This window comes from Salmo trutta, chromosome 20 (genome assembly GCF_901001165.1).
Source record: "Salmo trutta chromosome 20, fSalTru1.1, whole genome shotgun sequence".
In the NCBI taxonomy this organism is placed as follows: Eukaryota; Metazoa; Chordata; class Actinopteri; order Salmoniformes; family Salmonidae; genus Salmo; species Salmo trutta.
In genome coordinates, this window is record NC_042976.1 from 7,434,011 (window position 1) to 7,446,510 (window position 12,500).

At 43.1% G+C, this 12,500-nt stretch overlaps 1 protein-coding gene across 11 annotated transcripts in view; it reads right to left on the minus strand.

The window, feature by feature from the left end:
- Positions 1-12,500, minus strand: part of LOC115155496 (dedicator of cytokinesis protein 9-like) — a 178,773-nt gene that overhangs the window by 75,961 nt on the left and 90,312 nt on the right. For all 11 annotated transcript variants that reach the window (XM_029702157.1, XM_029702150.1, XM_029702156.1 and 8 more), the window contains exons 3-4: positions 2,338-2,427; positions 21-103 (exon numbers count right to left, since the gene is read on the minus strand). In XM_029702157.1, the coding sequence (XP_029558017.1) occupies positions 21-103; positions 2,338-2,427 (173 nt within the window). The remainder of the gene's footprint in view (positions 1-20; positions 104-2,337; positions 2,428-12,500) is intronic.

Sequence of the window (12,500 nt, forward strand, 5' to 3'; positions counted from 1 at the left end):
GTTCTGAACAACAGGCTTACTTTGGAAGCTGCCGAAAGTCCCCAGAGTAATCCTCATACTTGTAATTAACAACATTCCAGTCAGTGTTGTAGGTCTTGATGCACTGAAACAAAGAGAGAGACAATCAACGGCTTTCATGTGTAAATCAAGACACAGTTTCAATGTTTAGTCTAAAGAAACCAGAAACATTCATACAAGCATACAACAACCAATATGTGTTAACCAAACTAAGTCTTCTTCTTCTCACGTAACAGGAATGCAGATAGTTGGCAGAAAAGAGAAGTAGTAGTTCAGTGTTCAGTCGTTCAGTGCTCAGTCGTTCAGTAGATCAGTGCTCAGTCGTTCAGTGCTCAGTAGATCAGTGCTCAGTAGATCAGTGCTCAGTCGTTCAGTAGATCAGTGCTCAGTCGTTCAGTGCTCAGTAGATCAGTGCTCAGTAGATCAGTGCTCAGTCATTCAGTAGATCAGTGCTCAGTAGTTCAGTGCTCAGTAGATCAGTGCTCAGTAGATCAGTGCTCAGTCGTTCAGTAGATCAGTGCTCAGTCGTTCAGTGCTCAGTAGATCAGTGCTCAGTCGTTCAGTGCTCAGTAGATCAGTGCTCAGTAGATCAGTGCTCAGTAGATCAGTAGTTCAGTGCTCAGTAGATCAGTGCTCAGTAGTTCAGTGCTCAGTAGATCAGTGCTCAGTAGATCAGTGCTCAGTAGATCAGTGCTCAGTAGATCAGTGCTCAGTCGTTCAGTAGTTCAGTGCTCAGTAGATCAGTGCTCAGTAGATCAGTGCTCAGTCGTTCAGTGCTCAGTAGATCAGTGCTCAGTAGATCAGTGCTCAGTCGTTCAGTGCTCAGTAGATCAGTGCTCAGTCATTCAGTGCTCAGTAGATCAGTGCTCAGTCGTTCAGTGCTCAGTAGATCAGTGCTCAGTCGATCAGTGCTCAGTAGATCAGTGCTCAGTCGTTCAGTGCTCAGTAGATCAGTGCTCAGTAGATCAGTGCTCAGTCGTTCAGTGCTCAGTAGATCAGTGCTCAGTAGATCAGTGCTCAGTAGATCAGTGCTCAGTAGATCAGTGCTCAGTAGTTCAGCAGCCACTTCCTCATCTGCCTTCACATTTAGTACTTGATGACTAAAAAGTTCATATTTTAAAAATCTGGGATTAAGTAAAACTTTGAGACTTTGTCTCATCTCACATCCTAGATATCAGCTTTTACCTAAATGCTTTGAGACTTTTCTTGGTGATTAAAATGGTCGTTTTTTGGTTGAGTCAAATCTTGCAATGAAAAAAGGAAATGTTTTATGATGATAACAGTATGACAGAAATCGGAATTATGACCCATCCATAGTTATGCCTGGGAACAGATATGTAGGCTATGTGTGACATTTTCAATGTATATAGTTTGGTCCTTGACTAATAATGTTCTGTACTATGCATTATGTCATGTTTCATGTGGACCCCAGGAAGAGTAGCTGATGCTTTTGTAGCAGCTAATGGGGATCCTAATAAATAACAAACATCAAAATACTTCAGCTTTGTTAGGGGCGCCAGGCAGTCCAGTAAGGAGGAGTTCATAGCCCAATACAAAGGTCGCTGTCACGTCTCCCATCTACAGTTACCCCAGAGCAGGTGCGTTTAAGGCGTGTGTTTGACACTTCACCCCAGACTTCTTGTGTCAGGTGAACTGTTGTGCACTCACTTTTGGTCTAATAATTCAGAACAGAATGGACAGTAAGCCTGACTATATTCTGATTTCAAGATCAATTTCAATACCACTTAGTTGCAGAAGGCATTTACCGGGCTTGGTACAGGGAGGCACTACTGTTAACAGGGCTCTGAGAGAATGAAGACCAGACGTTTTGAGAAGAACAATCCATTTACCTTGGAACTGGATTCCGTTTATCAGTTTTTTGGTCTCCTGGCCTGAACAGATGTTATTGAAGAGAATGAAAAAACTCCTATTGGCTGGATGGCTTCCAGTAACAGCCCATAATTCCTACGCCTGTCTGTACTGAACAATAAAACACCATTGTGTAACAAAGTGTGTGCTAAGTGAAATAGAAGTTCGGTTCGGCTGGACACATTCAATAAACAATGGGGAAATCATCACAGACCCTAAAGTCTGTGCGGCACAGTGTGTTCCATATCTATTGATCGTGTATGGGTCGCCATCTACATAAATGACAGGTCAGAAGCTGGCTGAAGACTGACTCTAATGTCTGTAGTTAATATGGCTGCATGGTGAAAGTAATGGCACATCTCAATGCCAACACCAAACTGTCAATAAAACCACTGCTCTACCTGCACAAAGGTTCATTCCTGCAGGGTTATTGCACTCGTAGGATCTTACCTCTTGGACAAACAGACTCTGCGCCTCCTTCTCGGCGTTCTCAGGCACTGTGGGGTAGACAGTTCTTCCTTGGCGTCTCTGAGTCGAAATCTGTAGACGGAAAACAGTTTTATTTAGCTAATTAAATCAAGTTCATGCCAGGCTCTGGTTAAATTATGAGACTGGAAGAGCGTAGAGTGATGCTCTGAAAACGGTAAATCACGAAAGATTAAGAAAAGACAGCTATACAAGACATCCTTCGGGAATGACAACAGATTCCTAACATGTTTTTTTCTTAGTACTACAGTATGTGGACCTGGTTTACTAAATGCTCCGGGAAAATATTGTTTCATGCTAGAGAATGGTCTCAGGTCTGTGGAGGTTCTAGAGGGCAGAGAGGGAGGCAGGGCCAGAATGGGATGCTCCTCTCCTACACATTGTTTTGCTCCAGGCCAGGGCCAGGGAACTACGTACAGACAGACACACCCAGGGCTTCAGCCTGGATCTCAGCCACCCAGCCCAGCCATGGGGCTCCCTCCCTCCCTGAGGAGCTGGGGCCGGATTCACAAAACATTTCTTACGAAAAAACGTAAGAAGTTTCTTTAGGAAAAAAATAATAAGTTCATAAAATAGTTCGTAAATGCAATTTCTCTAAATGTTCTTAGGAATTCGTAGTTTTCTTAAGAACTTCGTAAATATCTTCTTATGTGTCATTGACATTAGTGACATGCTTGAAACCAATAAATAAGCTTATGTGACAGGGATGATAGGATTTGGTTATTTCATTATTTTTCACACATTATAGCCATCAGATTAACTACATCAAAATAAAAATGGATAACCAAGGAAAGAGAAAAAAAACCAAGAGCAAACAAGAGCTTGAAGTGATGGTGGAGGAAAGAGCAGCCAGGAAAAGGTTGCTTTTGGGGAGACTGAATAACTGCGGGGTCACTGCAGAGACCAAAAAGAGAGGATGGGTGAGAGTGGGTGAGTCTGTCTCTGCCGTCGGTGGTATGGCAAGGGACAGTGACGCAGTAAAAAAGAAGTGATCCGACATCAAGTCGGCTGCTAAGAAGAAGGGAGCTGAGAGACCATTCATGTGGACCAGCTGGAGGAGAAGGTGTCGTCCATGACAGGAGAGATGGTGGTAGAGGGACTGCGCAACCGGTAAGTTAGGTAGCTACGTTAGCTAGCTAACGCGTAACGACATTATAGTCAACAACATAGCTAACGACGTTACGCGTTACCTAAGTTAGCCAAGTTCTTTTTTGCAAATTGATGAGATAGCGCTAGCTATTTAACACATAGAATATTGTAATATATTGTTAATTACTAGCTAGCTAGATAATGCGTGTTTAATTTGTTTTCTTGCTGTATTTAAATATCCGGTAGCCAACTGTGTCTGTGGCGCAAGAAAACGTTAATGTTTATCCTGTTAGGGCTAGGGGGCAGTATTTACACGGCCGGATTAAAAACGTACCCGATTTAATCTGGTTACTACTCCTGCCCAGTAACTAGAATATGCATATAATTATTGGCTTTGGATAGAAAACACCCTAAAGTTTCTAAAACTGTTTGAATGGTGTCTGTGAGTATAACAGAACTCATATGGCAGGCAAAAACCTGAGAAGATTTCATGCAGGAAGTGGCCTGTCTGACAAGGTGTTGTTGTTCTTGCCTCTGTTAATTGAAGACTCGGGATCTTAGCTGTAACGTGACACTTCCTACAGCTCCCATAGGCTCTCAGAGCCCGGGAAAAAGCTGAACGATATCGAGGCAGCCTCTGGCTGAAACACATTATCGCCTTTGCCAAGTGGCCGATCAGAGGACAAAGAGCTTAGGCGCGTGCCCGAGTCGACCCCATGCTGTATTTTCTTTCGTCTGTTTACCTAATTGCAGATTCCCGGTCAGAATATTATCGCTTTTTTATGAGAAAAATGGCATAAAAATTGATTTTAAACAGCGGTTGACATGCTTCGAAGTACGGTAATGAAATATTTAGAAATCTTTTGTCACGAAATGCGCCGTGCGCGTGACCCTTATTTACCATTCGGATAGTGTCTTGAACGCACGAACAAAACACCGCTGTTGGAACATAACTATGGATTATTTGGGACCAAACCAACATTTGTTATTGAAGTAGAAGTCCTGGGAGTGCATTCTGACGAAGAACAGGAAAGGTAATCAAACTTTTCTAATAGAAAATCGGAGTTTGGTGAAGGCTAAACTTGCTGGGTGTCTAAATAGCTAGCCCTGTGATGCCGGGCTATCTACTTAGAATATTGCAAAATGTGCTTTCACCAAAAAGCTATTTTAAAATCGGACATATCGAGTGCATAGAGGAGTTCTGTATCTATAATTCTTAAAATAATTGTTATGCTTTTTGTGAACGTTTATCGTGAGTAATTTAGTAAATTGTTAGTAAATTCGCCGGAAGTTTGAGGGGGGTATGCTAGTTCTGAACGTCACATGCTAATGTAAAAAGATGGTTTTTGATATAAATATGAACTTGATTGAACAAAACATGCATGTATTGTATAACATAATGTCCTAGGTGTGTCATCTGATGAAGATCATCAAAGGTTAGTGCTGCATTTAGCTGTCTTCTGGGTTTTTGTGACATTATATGCTAGCTTGAAAAATGGGTGTCTGATTATTTCTGGCTGGGTACTCTGCTGACATAATCTAATGTTTTGCTTTCGTTGTAAAGCCTTTTTGAAATCGGACAGTGTGGTTAGATTAACGAGAGTCTTGTCTTTAAAATGCTGTAAAATAGTCATATGTTTGAGAAATTGAAGTAATAGCATTTCTAAGGTATTTGAATATCGCGCCACAGGATTCAACTGGCTGTTACGTAGGTGGGACGATTTGGTGCCACCTGCCCTAGAGAGGTTATAAAAGTATCCATTCGTCTCAAGACAAGGGTTTAGCTGTCCTAAAGTTAAGTACATTTCCAAGAAGAAATCCTGAAACATTATTTTCAAGAATTCCATTTGTTCTTAACTTTTTTCTTAGGAAGAAACATAGAAAATCCTTAAGAACATTTCCAATAACTTTATTGAGGAATAGCAACTTTGCTAAACTTTCTTCATAAGTCTATAATTAAGGAAAAAATTGCAGTTAAGAAATAATTTCTTCTTAAGAAGGTTTTGTGAATCCGGCCCCTGGACTTTTGCACACACTGTATATACACTTTTTATATTATCATATTGACTGTACGTTTGTTTATTCCATGTGTAACTCTGTGTTGTTGTTTGTGTCGCACTGCTTTGCTTTATCTTGGCCAGGTCGCAGTTGTAAATGAGAACTTGTTCTCAACTAGCCTACCTGGTTAAATAAAGGTGAAATAAAAAATAAAACTCTGTGTCTCAACACCTCCACTACCTTTCTCCTACTCTCTCTCTAATGGCTGTTTCCTTCAGCTGGTGGTGGGTGTTGAACTGACGGAATGACGTAACACAGATACACCTAGTAGTATCTACAGTATCAACATAATACCACTAGAATAACTAGGGCTTTCAACATGCCAGTCCTCACAGAAAATATCTTGACACATTCAACCCTCATCACCCATTCACAAGGCCTCTAACCTAACTACATTTGACATTTTAGTCATTTAGCAGACACTCTTATCCAGAGTGACTTACAGTAGTGAATGCATACATTTCATAATTATTTTTTTTCTTCCCGTACTGGTCCCCCGTGGGAATCAAACCCACAACCCTGGCGTTGCAAACGCCATGCTCTACCAACTGAGCCACACGGGACCTACTCAGTAGAACTTCATTTTCAGTAAGACGTTTTTCACTAAGACAGATACATTTTGTGAATGAATTGCTGTATATGTGGGACTCATTTTAGATATGAGTAATGTCTTGATATGCAGGAGGATTTATGAAAGGCAACTACTGTTGGAGATCCCTTCTGTTGTTCTTCATTCTTAACAGCACATTTTCATCCCAGTTAGGAGCGTAGCCTAGTTTTGAGTTCCCATTGGAGACCTGTCTGACACGTCTCACTTAAAAGGAGATTCCCCCTGATAATGACTGTTCAACAGAGTGTTTTGTACCCCTATCCTCTCTAGATGTTTACTCCATGGTGATTCCTTAAGCAGAAACCTTTCAACGTAACATCTTTAAAGTAGGGGATATAAAAACAAAGCCCCACTACAGAGGATGCAGCAGAGTACAGTCACCCCGCATGGGTGAGAGAGACACAAACTACAGCAAAACACCAGCAAAGAATAACAAACGTAAACTTCCTCACCTAACTCAAACCCTTTTAAAGCCAAACTGGACATAGTTCGAAGGAGAACCGTGACAGAGATGTGTCTGTGGTCCCTGACTTACGGTAAAGCATACAGTATTTTCAAGATCGGGGCAATGGGACAGTGGTGAGGTAAGCAATTCAACACAGCTGTAGATTTCCTGTTCATGCAGCTTATGTTGAGCAACTTAACCAATAGGTCTGCTTTCGTCATTATCTCTGAACTCCAGCAGACACATTTTCAGGATTTGTCCAGCATGCAGGGCAAAGTAGGTCTCCAATTAAACCTGAATTGAGTCACAGACTGTGAAATGAGACACAAAAGCCAGAGCAGGCCAGTACAGACGTCCTTTTCTATTCACAATGCCCAAACAAAGGATGGAAAATAGACATTCAAAATGCTAGACCAAACCTCACCCCAAGGGTAATCAATACTAGACCAAACCTCACCCCAAGGCTAATCAATGCTAGACCAAACCTCACCCCAAGGCTAATCAATGCTAGACCAAACCTCACCCCAAGGCTAATCACTGCTAGACAAAACCTCACCCCAGGGCTAATCACTGCTAGACAAAACCTCACCCCAAGGCTAATCACTGCTAGACTAAACCTCACCCCAAGGCTAATCAATACTAGACCAAACCTCACCCCAAGGCTAATCAATACTAGACCAAACCTCACCCCAAGGCTAATCAATGCTAGACCAAACCTCACCCCAAGGCTAATCACTGCTAGACCAAACCTCACCCCAAGGCTAATCAATGCTAGACTAAACCTCACCCCAAGGCTAATCACTGCTAGACCAAACCTCACCCCAAGGCTAATCACTGCTAGACCAAACCTCACCCCAAGGCTAATCACTGCTAGACCAAACCTCACCCCAAGGCTAATCATTACTAGACCAAACCTCACCCCAAGGCTAATCACTGCTAGACCAAACCTCACCCCAAGGCTAATCAATACTAGACCAAACCTCACCCCAAGGCTAATCACTACTAGACCAAACCTCACCCCAAGGCTAATCAATGCTAGACCAAACCTCACCCCAAGGCTAATCACTGCTAAACCAAACCTCACCCCAAGGCTAAAAAATGCTAGACCAAACCTCACCCCAAGGCTAATCACTGCTAGACCAAACCTCACCCCAAGGCTAATCACTGCTAGACCAAACCTCACCCCAAGGCTAAAAAATGCTAGACCAAACCTCACCCCAAGGCTAATCACTGCTAGACCAAACCTCACCCCAAGGCTAATCACTGCTAGACCAAACCTCATCCCAAGGCTAATCACTGCTAGACCAAACCTCACCCCAAGGTGCAGTAGCACAAAAAGAAAGAGAATAGCTCTATCTCATATTTTCCTGCCGAAATTATTTTCTTGAGAATAAGTGGGATATTATTATGCATTGTACAGGTTTAGTCATAGAGCCTAACGACGGGTCCAGAGGTCCTTTCAGGTAACTAACCTACCATACAGGAGTGCAGGGCTCCAGTTACAGTCAGTGACTGGTTGATGTGAATAGTTAGCTACCGCTAAGCATTGCATTCCTGCTGAGTCTGCCTGGTGCTAGTAGAGCCTAGCCCTCTGCTCCCTGCCATAAATACAATGAATAAGTTATGGGATGAGTGAGGTTGCCTCACAATTCTACCATAGAGAGTCACCAAATCAGTTTTAACATTGCTGGCGTAATGTACTGTACCAAATGTTTCATTGCCCATCATATTTGTTTTTTTTCGTGACAATACCTCAGAAACAAAGCTGTCACAACCACGCTCATGAATAATAGTGCATTTGTGTCATCAGCAGAGGACTAGATCTGATTCAGTGATGGACTACGTCATTAGAATTTCCATTTGGTGAGGCGACAATCACCAGAAGCATTCAATCTTGTACGACAACAGCAATGAGGACCATATTAAGGTCCTATTTGTGAGACAGAGATCCCTCCTCCACTTCCTCTCCCCAGCCCCAAGTTTCATGCTGGGAGATGGTAATCTCTCCATGATCTAACCAGCAGAAACAAATGGACGAGTAGGCTGGAGGAGGCCAGAGGGAGTCAGGAAGTGGACAAGAGGAAGCACAGGGGATATTAGTCTCTATGGAGCACAGTGGAGATCTCTAGTGAAAAGACCAGCATGAGATCCAGCTAAACCCAGCATGGAGCCACTAGCACGTCGTCCCTCACAACACTTTGCTGAGCGTACTGGGGTCAATCACTGATGATACATATTGTAGGTCTGCTACTACAGAGGAATCTCCCATATGTACTTCTCTGGAAATTACTATTACACTTCTCCTTATCTCTTGTTCCCCTCAGGTCTCTCTCTGAACCCTAGTACTTGAAGACATACGAAGAGTTGTATTAGAACCATCCTGCCATGCTGAAGTAGCTCCAAGAGGGGGAAATAGCAAGAGGGGGAATAGAAAGATGAGGAAGAGGATGAATAGGAAGAGGAGGAAGAGGATGAATAGGAAGAGGAGGAAGAGGATGAGGAAGGGGATGAATAGGTAGTGGAAAGTGAGGAAGAGGAGGAATAAGAAGATTAATGGGAGGAAGATGAAGAGGAGGAAGAGGATGAATAGGACGATGAGGAAGTGGATGAATAGGAAGAGGAGGAAGAGGAGGAGGAGGAGGAGGATGAATAGGTAGTGGAAAGTGAGGAAGAGGAGGAATAAGAAGATTAATGGGAGGAAGATGAAGAGGAGGAAGAGGAGGAGGAAGATGAGGAAGAGGAGGAAGTGGAGGAAGAGGATGAATAGGACGATGAGGAAGAGGAGGAAGAGGAGGAGGAAGAGGAATTGTAGTAATCCCAAACAAATTCCCTAAGAAGGCACGTTGACTAAACCTGGAGGAACCAGTGGTTGGCTCTCCTAACGCCAGGCTGATCAAGTCCAGATGGAGACAACGTAAACACAGTCTCACCATTTATTTTCCTAAATATTTAAGTCTCTGTTCGCTCTGAGATATAATTTAATAACAACCTCCAATGGGGGGAGGGGGGAGGACAGCAGGGTAGAGAAACCTGACAGTAGGTCCTTAGCTAAGGCAGTGTCTGCCAACAAAAGGATTTACACACCAGACAAGAACAGCCCACAGACTAGCAGTGTGATCAGATGAGCTCTGCCGGAACTGGACTGGATTTATAGGCTCCTATCACTTCACAGTCATCAGTGTCTGGGAGTTTAATAGCACTGAATCCCCCCTATACCTGCCTATAATACTGAATCCCCCTTTACCTACTACTGAATCCCCCTTTACCTGCCTATAATATTGAATGACCCCTTTACCTGCCTATAATACTGAATCCCCTTTACCTGCCTATAATACTGAATCCCCCTTTACCTGTCTATAATACCGAATGACCCCTTTACCTACCTATAATACCGAATCCCCCTTTACCTGCCTATAATACTGAATCCCCCTTTACCTGCCTATAATACTGAATCCCCCTTTACCTGCCTATAATACTGAATCCCCCTTTACCTGCCTATAATACTGAATCCCCCTTTACCTGCCTATAATACTGAATCCCCCTTTACCTACCTATAATACTGAATCCCCCTTTACCTGCCTATAATACTGAATCCCCCCTTTACCTACCTATAATACTGAATCCCCCTTTACCTGCCTATAATACTGAATCCCCCTTTACCTGCCTATACTACTGAATCCCCCCTTTACCTGCCTATAATACTAAATCCCCCCTTTACCTGCCTATAATACTAAATCCCCCCTTTACCTGCCTATACTACTAAATCCCCCCTTTACCTGCCTATACTACTAAATCCCCCCTTTACCTGCCTATAATACTGAATCCCCCCTTTACCTGCCTATAATACTGAATCCCCCCTTTACCTGCCTATAATACTGAATCCCCCTATACCTGCCTATAATACTGAATCCCCCTTTACCTACCTATAATACTGAATGACCCCTTTACCTGTCTATAATACTGAATGACCCCTTTACCTGCCTATACTACTGAATCCCCCCTTTACCTGCCTATAATACTGAATCCCCCTATACCTGCCTATAATACTGAATCCCCCTTTAACTGCGTATAATACTGAATGACCCCTTTACCTGCCTATAATACTGAATCCCCCTTACCTGCCTATACTACTGAATCCCCCCTTTACCTGCCTATAATACTGAATCCCCCTATACCTGCCTATAATACTGAATCCCCCTTTAACTGCGTATAATACTGAATCCCCCCTTTAACTGCGTATAATACTGAATGACCCCTTTACCTGCCTATACTACTGAATCCCCTTTACCTGCCTATAATACTGAATGCCCACAATTGAAAGGTCCTGACATACTACCGGATAAAACGCTTGAATAAAGAAGAATAAATGTTTAGAGAGTCATATGACCTAAACAAATGTTGGGGCTCAGTCACGGTGTCATCACCTGTCACTCCCTTCACGACACGCTGCTTGTAGTGTACGGCACGCATGACTCGTATGTCACGGCCAGAGCAGAGAGTTCCACTGTTGACTGGGGAATTGGATAGCTTGATAGTCCATGAGTAAGCGCCAGTAAGTATTGTTATTTTCTGGCAATACAGCGATAAAGCAAAAAAAATAATTTTAACCCGCTGAATAAATCTAGGAAATTGAGCCTTTCCTTTCAAATGCTTATTTTCAACATAGTTATATCCTAAGGAAAATATCTAAAAACCATTATGGCTTCTGAAACAAAAGAACCTTCTCAATAGACGAGAGAGAAAAAATATCCGTTGGATCGTGAGACAGTGAGGAAGGAAGTGTCATTCCTGTCACTGTTAAGAGCATCTTCCAAAGAGGTCTCACTTCCTGAAGCGCTTCTGCCAGGCCAGATTCCCATTTCATAACGTGTCGGGCTAGGCCTATCACAACAAAACAGATGACCCCTGACCTCTAAAACGTGAAGCAGCGATGTAAACGTAAGGTAAGCCTCTGTGAATGACCTCACCGTACTCTCGCAACATGGGCCTGGCTGGGCCGCACTGAAATAGCATGAAATCACAATAAACACGACAACCAAAACATGCATGTGGGAGGCAGAAAGAACTGATGGATGATGGCTGGATGATGACACTATGAACATAGTACTCGGTGGATTCTCCATCCAGTGGCAGGATGGGACGGAGGCTTCGGGAAGTCGAAAGGAGGTGGAGTGCGTTTGTTCAAACATAACAACTGGTGTGCTGCTTCAAGTGTGAAGGAAATCTTGTGCTTTTGTTCACCTGATATAGAATACCTCATGGTACGCTGCAGACCCTTTTATCTACCAAGAGAGTTCTCATCCATAATTATCACAACTTTCTACATCCCTCCACAAGCCAACACCACTCTGGCACTCAACGAACTGTATGGGGTCATAAACAAACAACCTCCCACCTGGACAAGAGGGGAAATAACTATGTGTGAATTCTGTTCATAGACTACAGTTCAGCGTTCAAAACGATAGTCCCCTCCAAGCTCATCAACAAGCTAGGGACCCTGGGACTGAACCTCTGCCTTCATGTACATATCTACCTCAAATACTTCGTACCCCTGCACATTGATCTGGTACTCCCTGTATATAGCTCCACATTGATCTGGTACTGGTATTCCCTGTATATAGCTCCACATTGATCTGGTACTGGTACTCCCTGTATATAGCTCCACATTGATCTGGTACTGGTATTCCCTGTATATAGCTCCACATTGATCTGGTACTGGTACTCCCTGTATATAGCTCCATATTGATCTGGTACTGGTACTTCCTGTATATAGCTCCACATTGATCTGGTACTGGTACTCCCTGTATATAGCTCCACATTGATCTGGTACTGGTACTCCCTGTATATAGCTCCACATTGATCTGGTACTTCCTGTATATAGCTCCACATTGATCTGGTACTGGTACTCTCTGTATATAGCTCCAC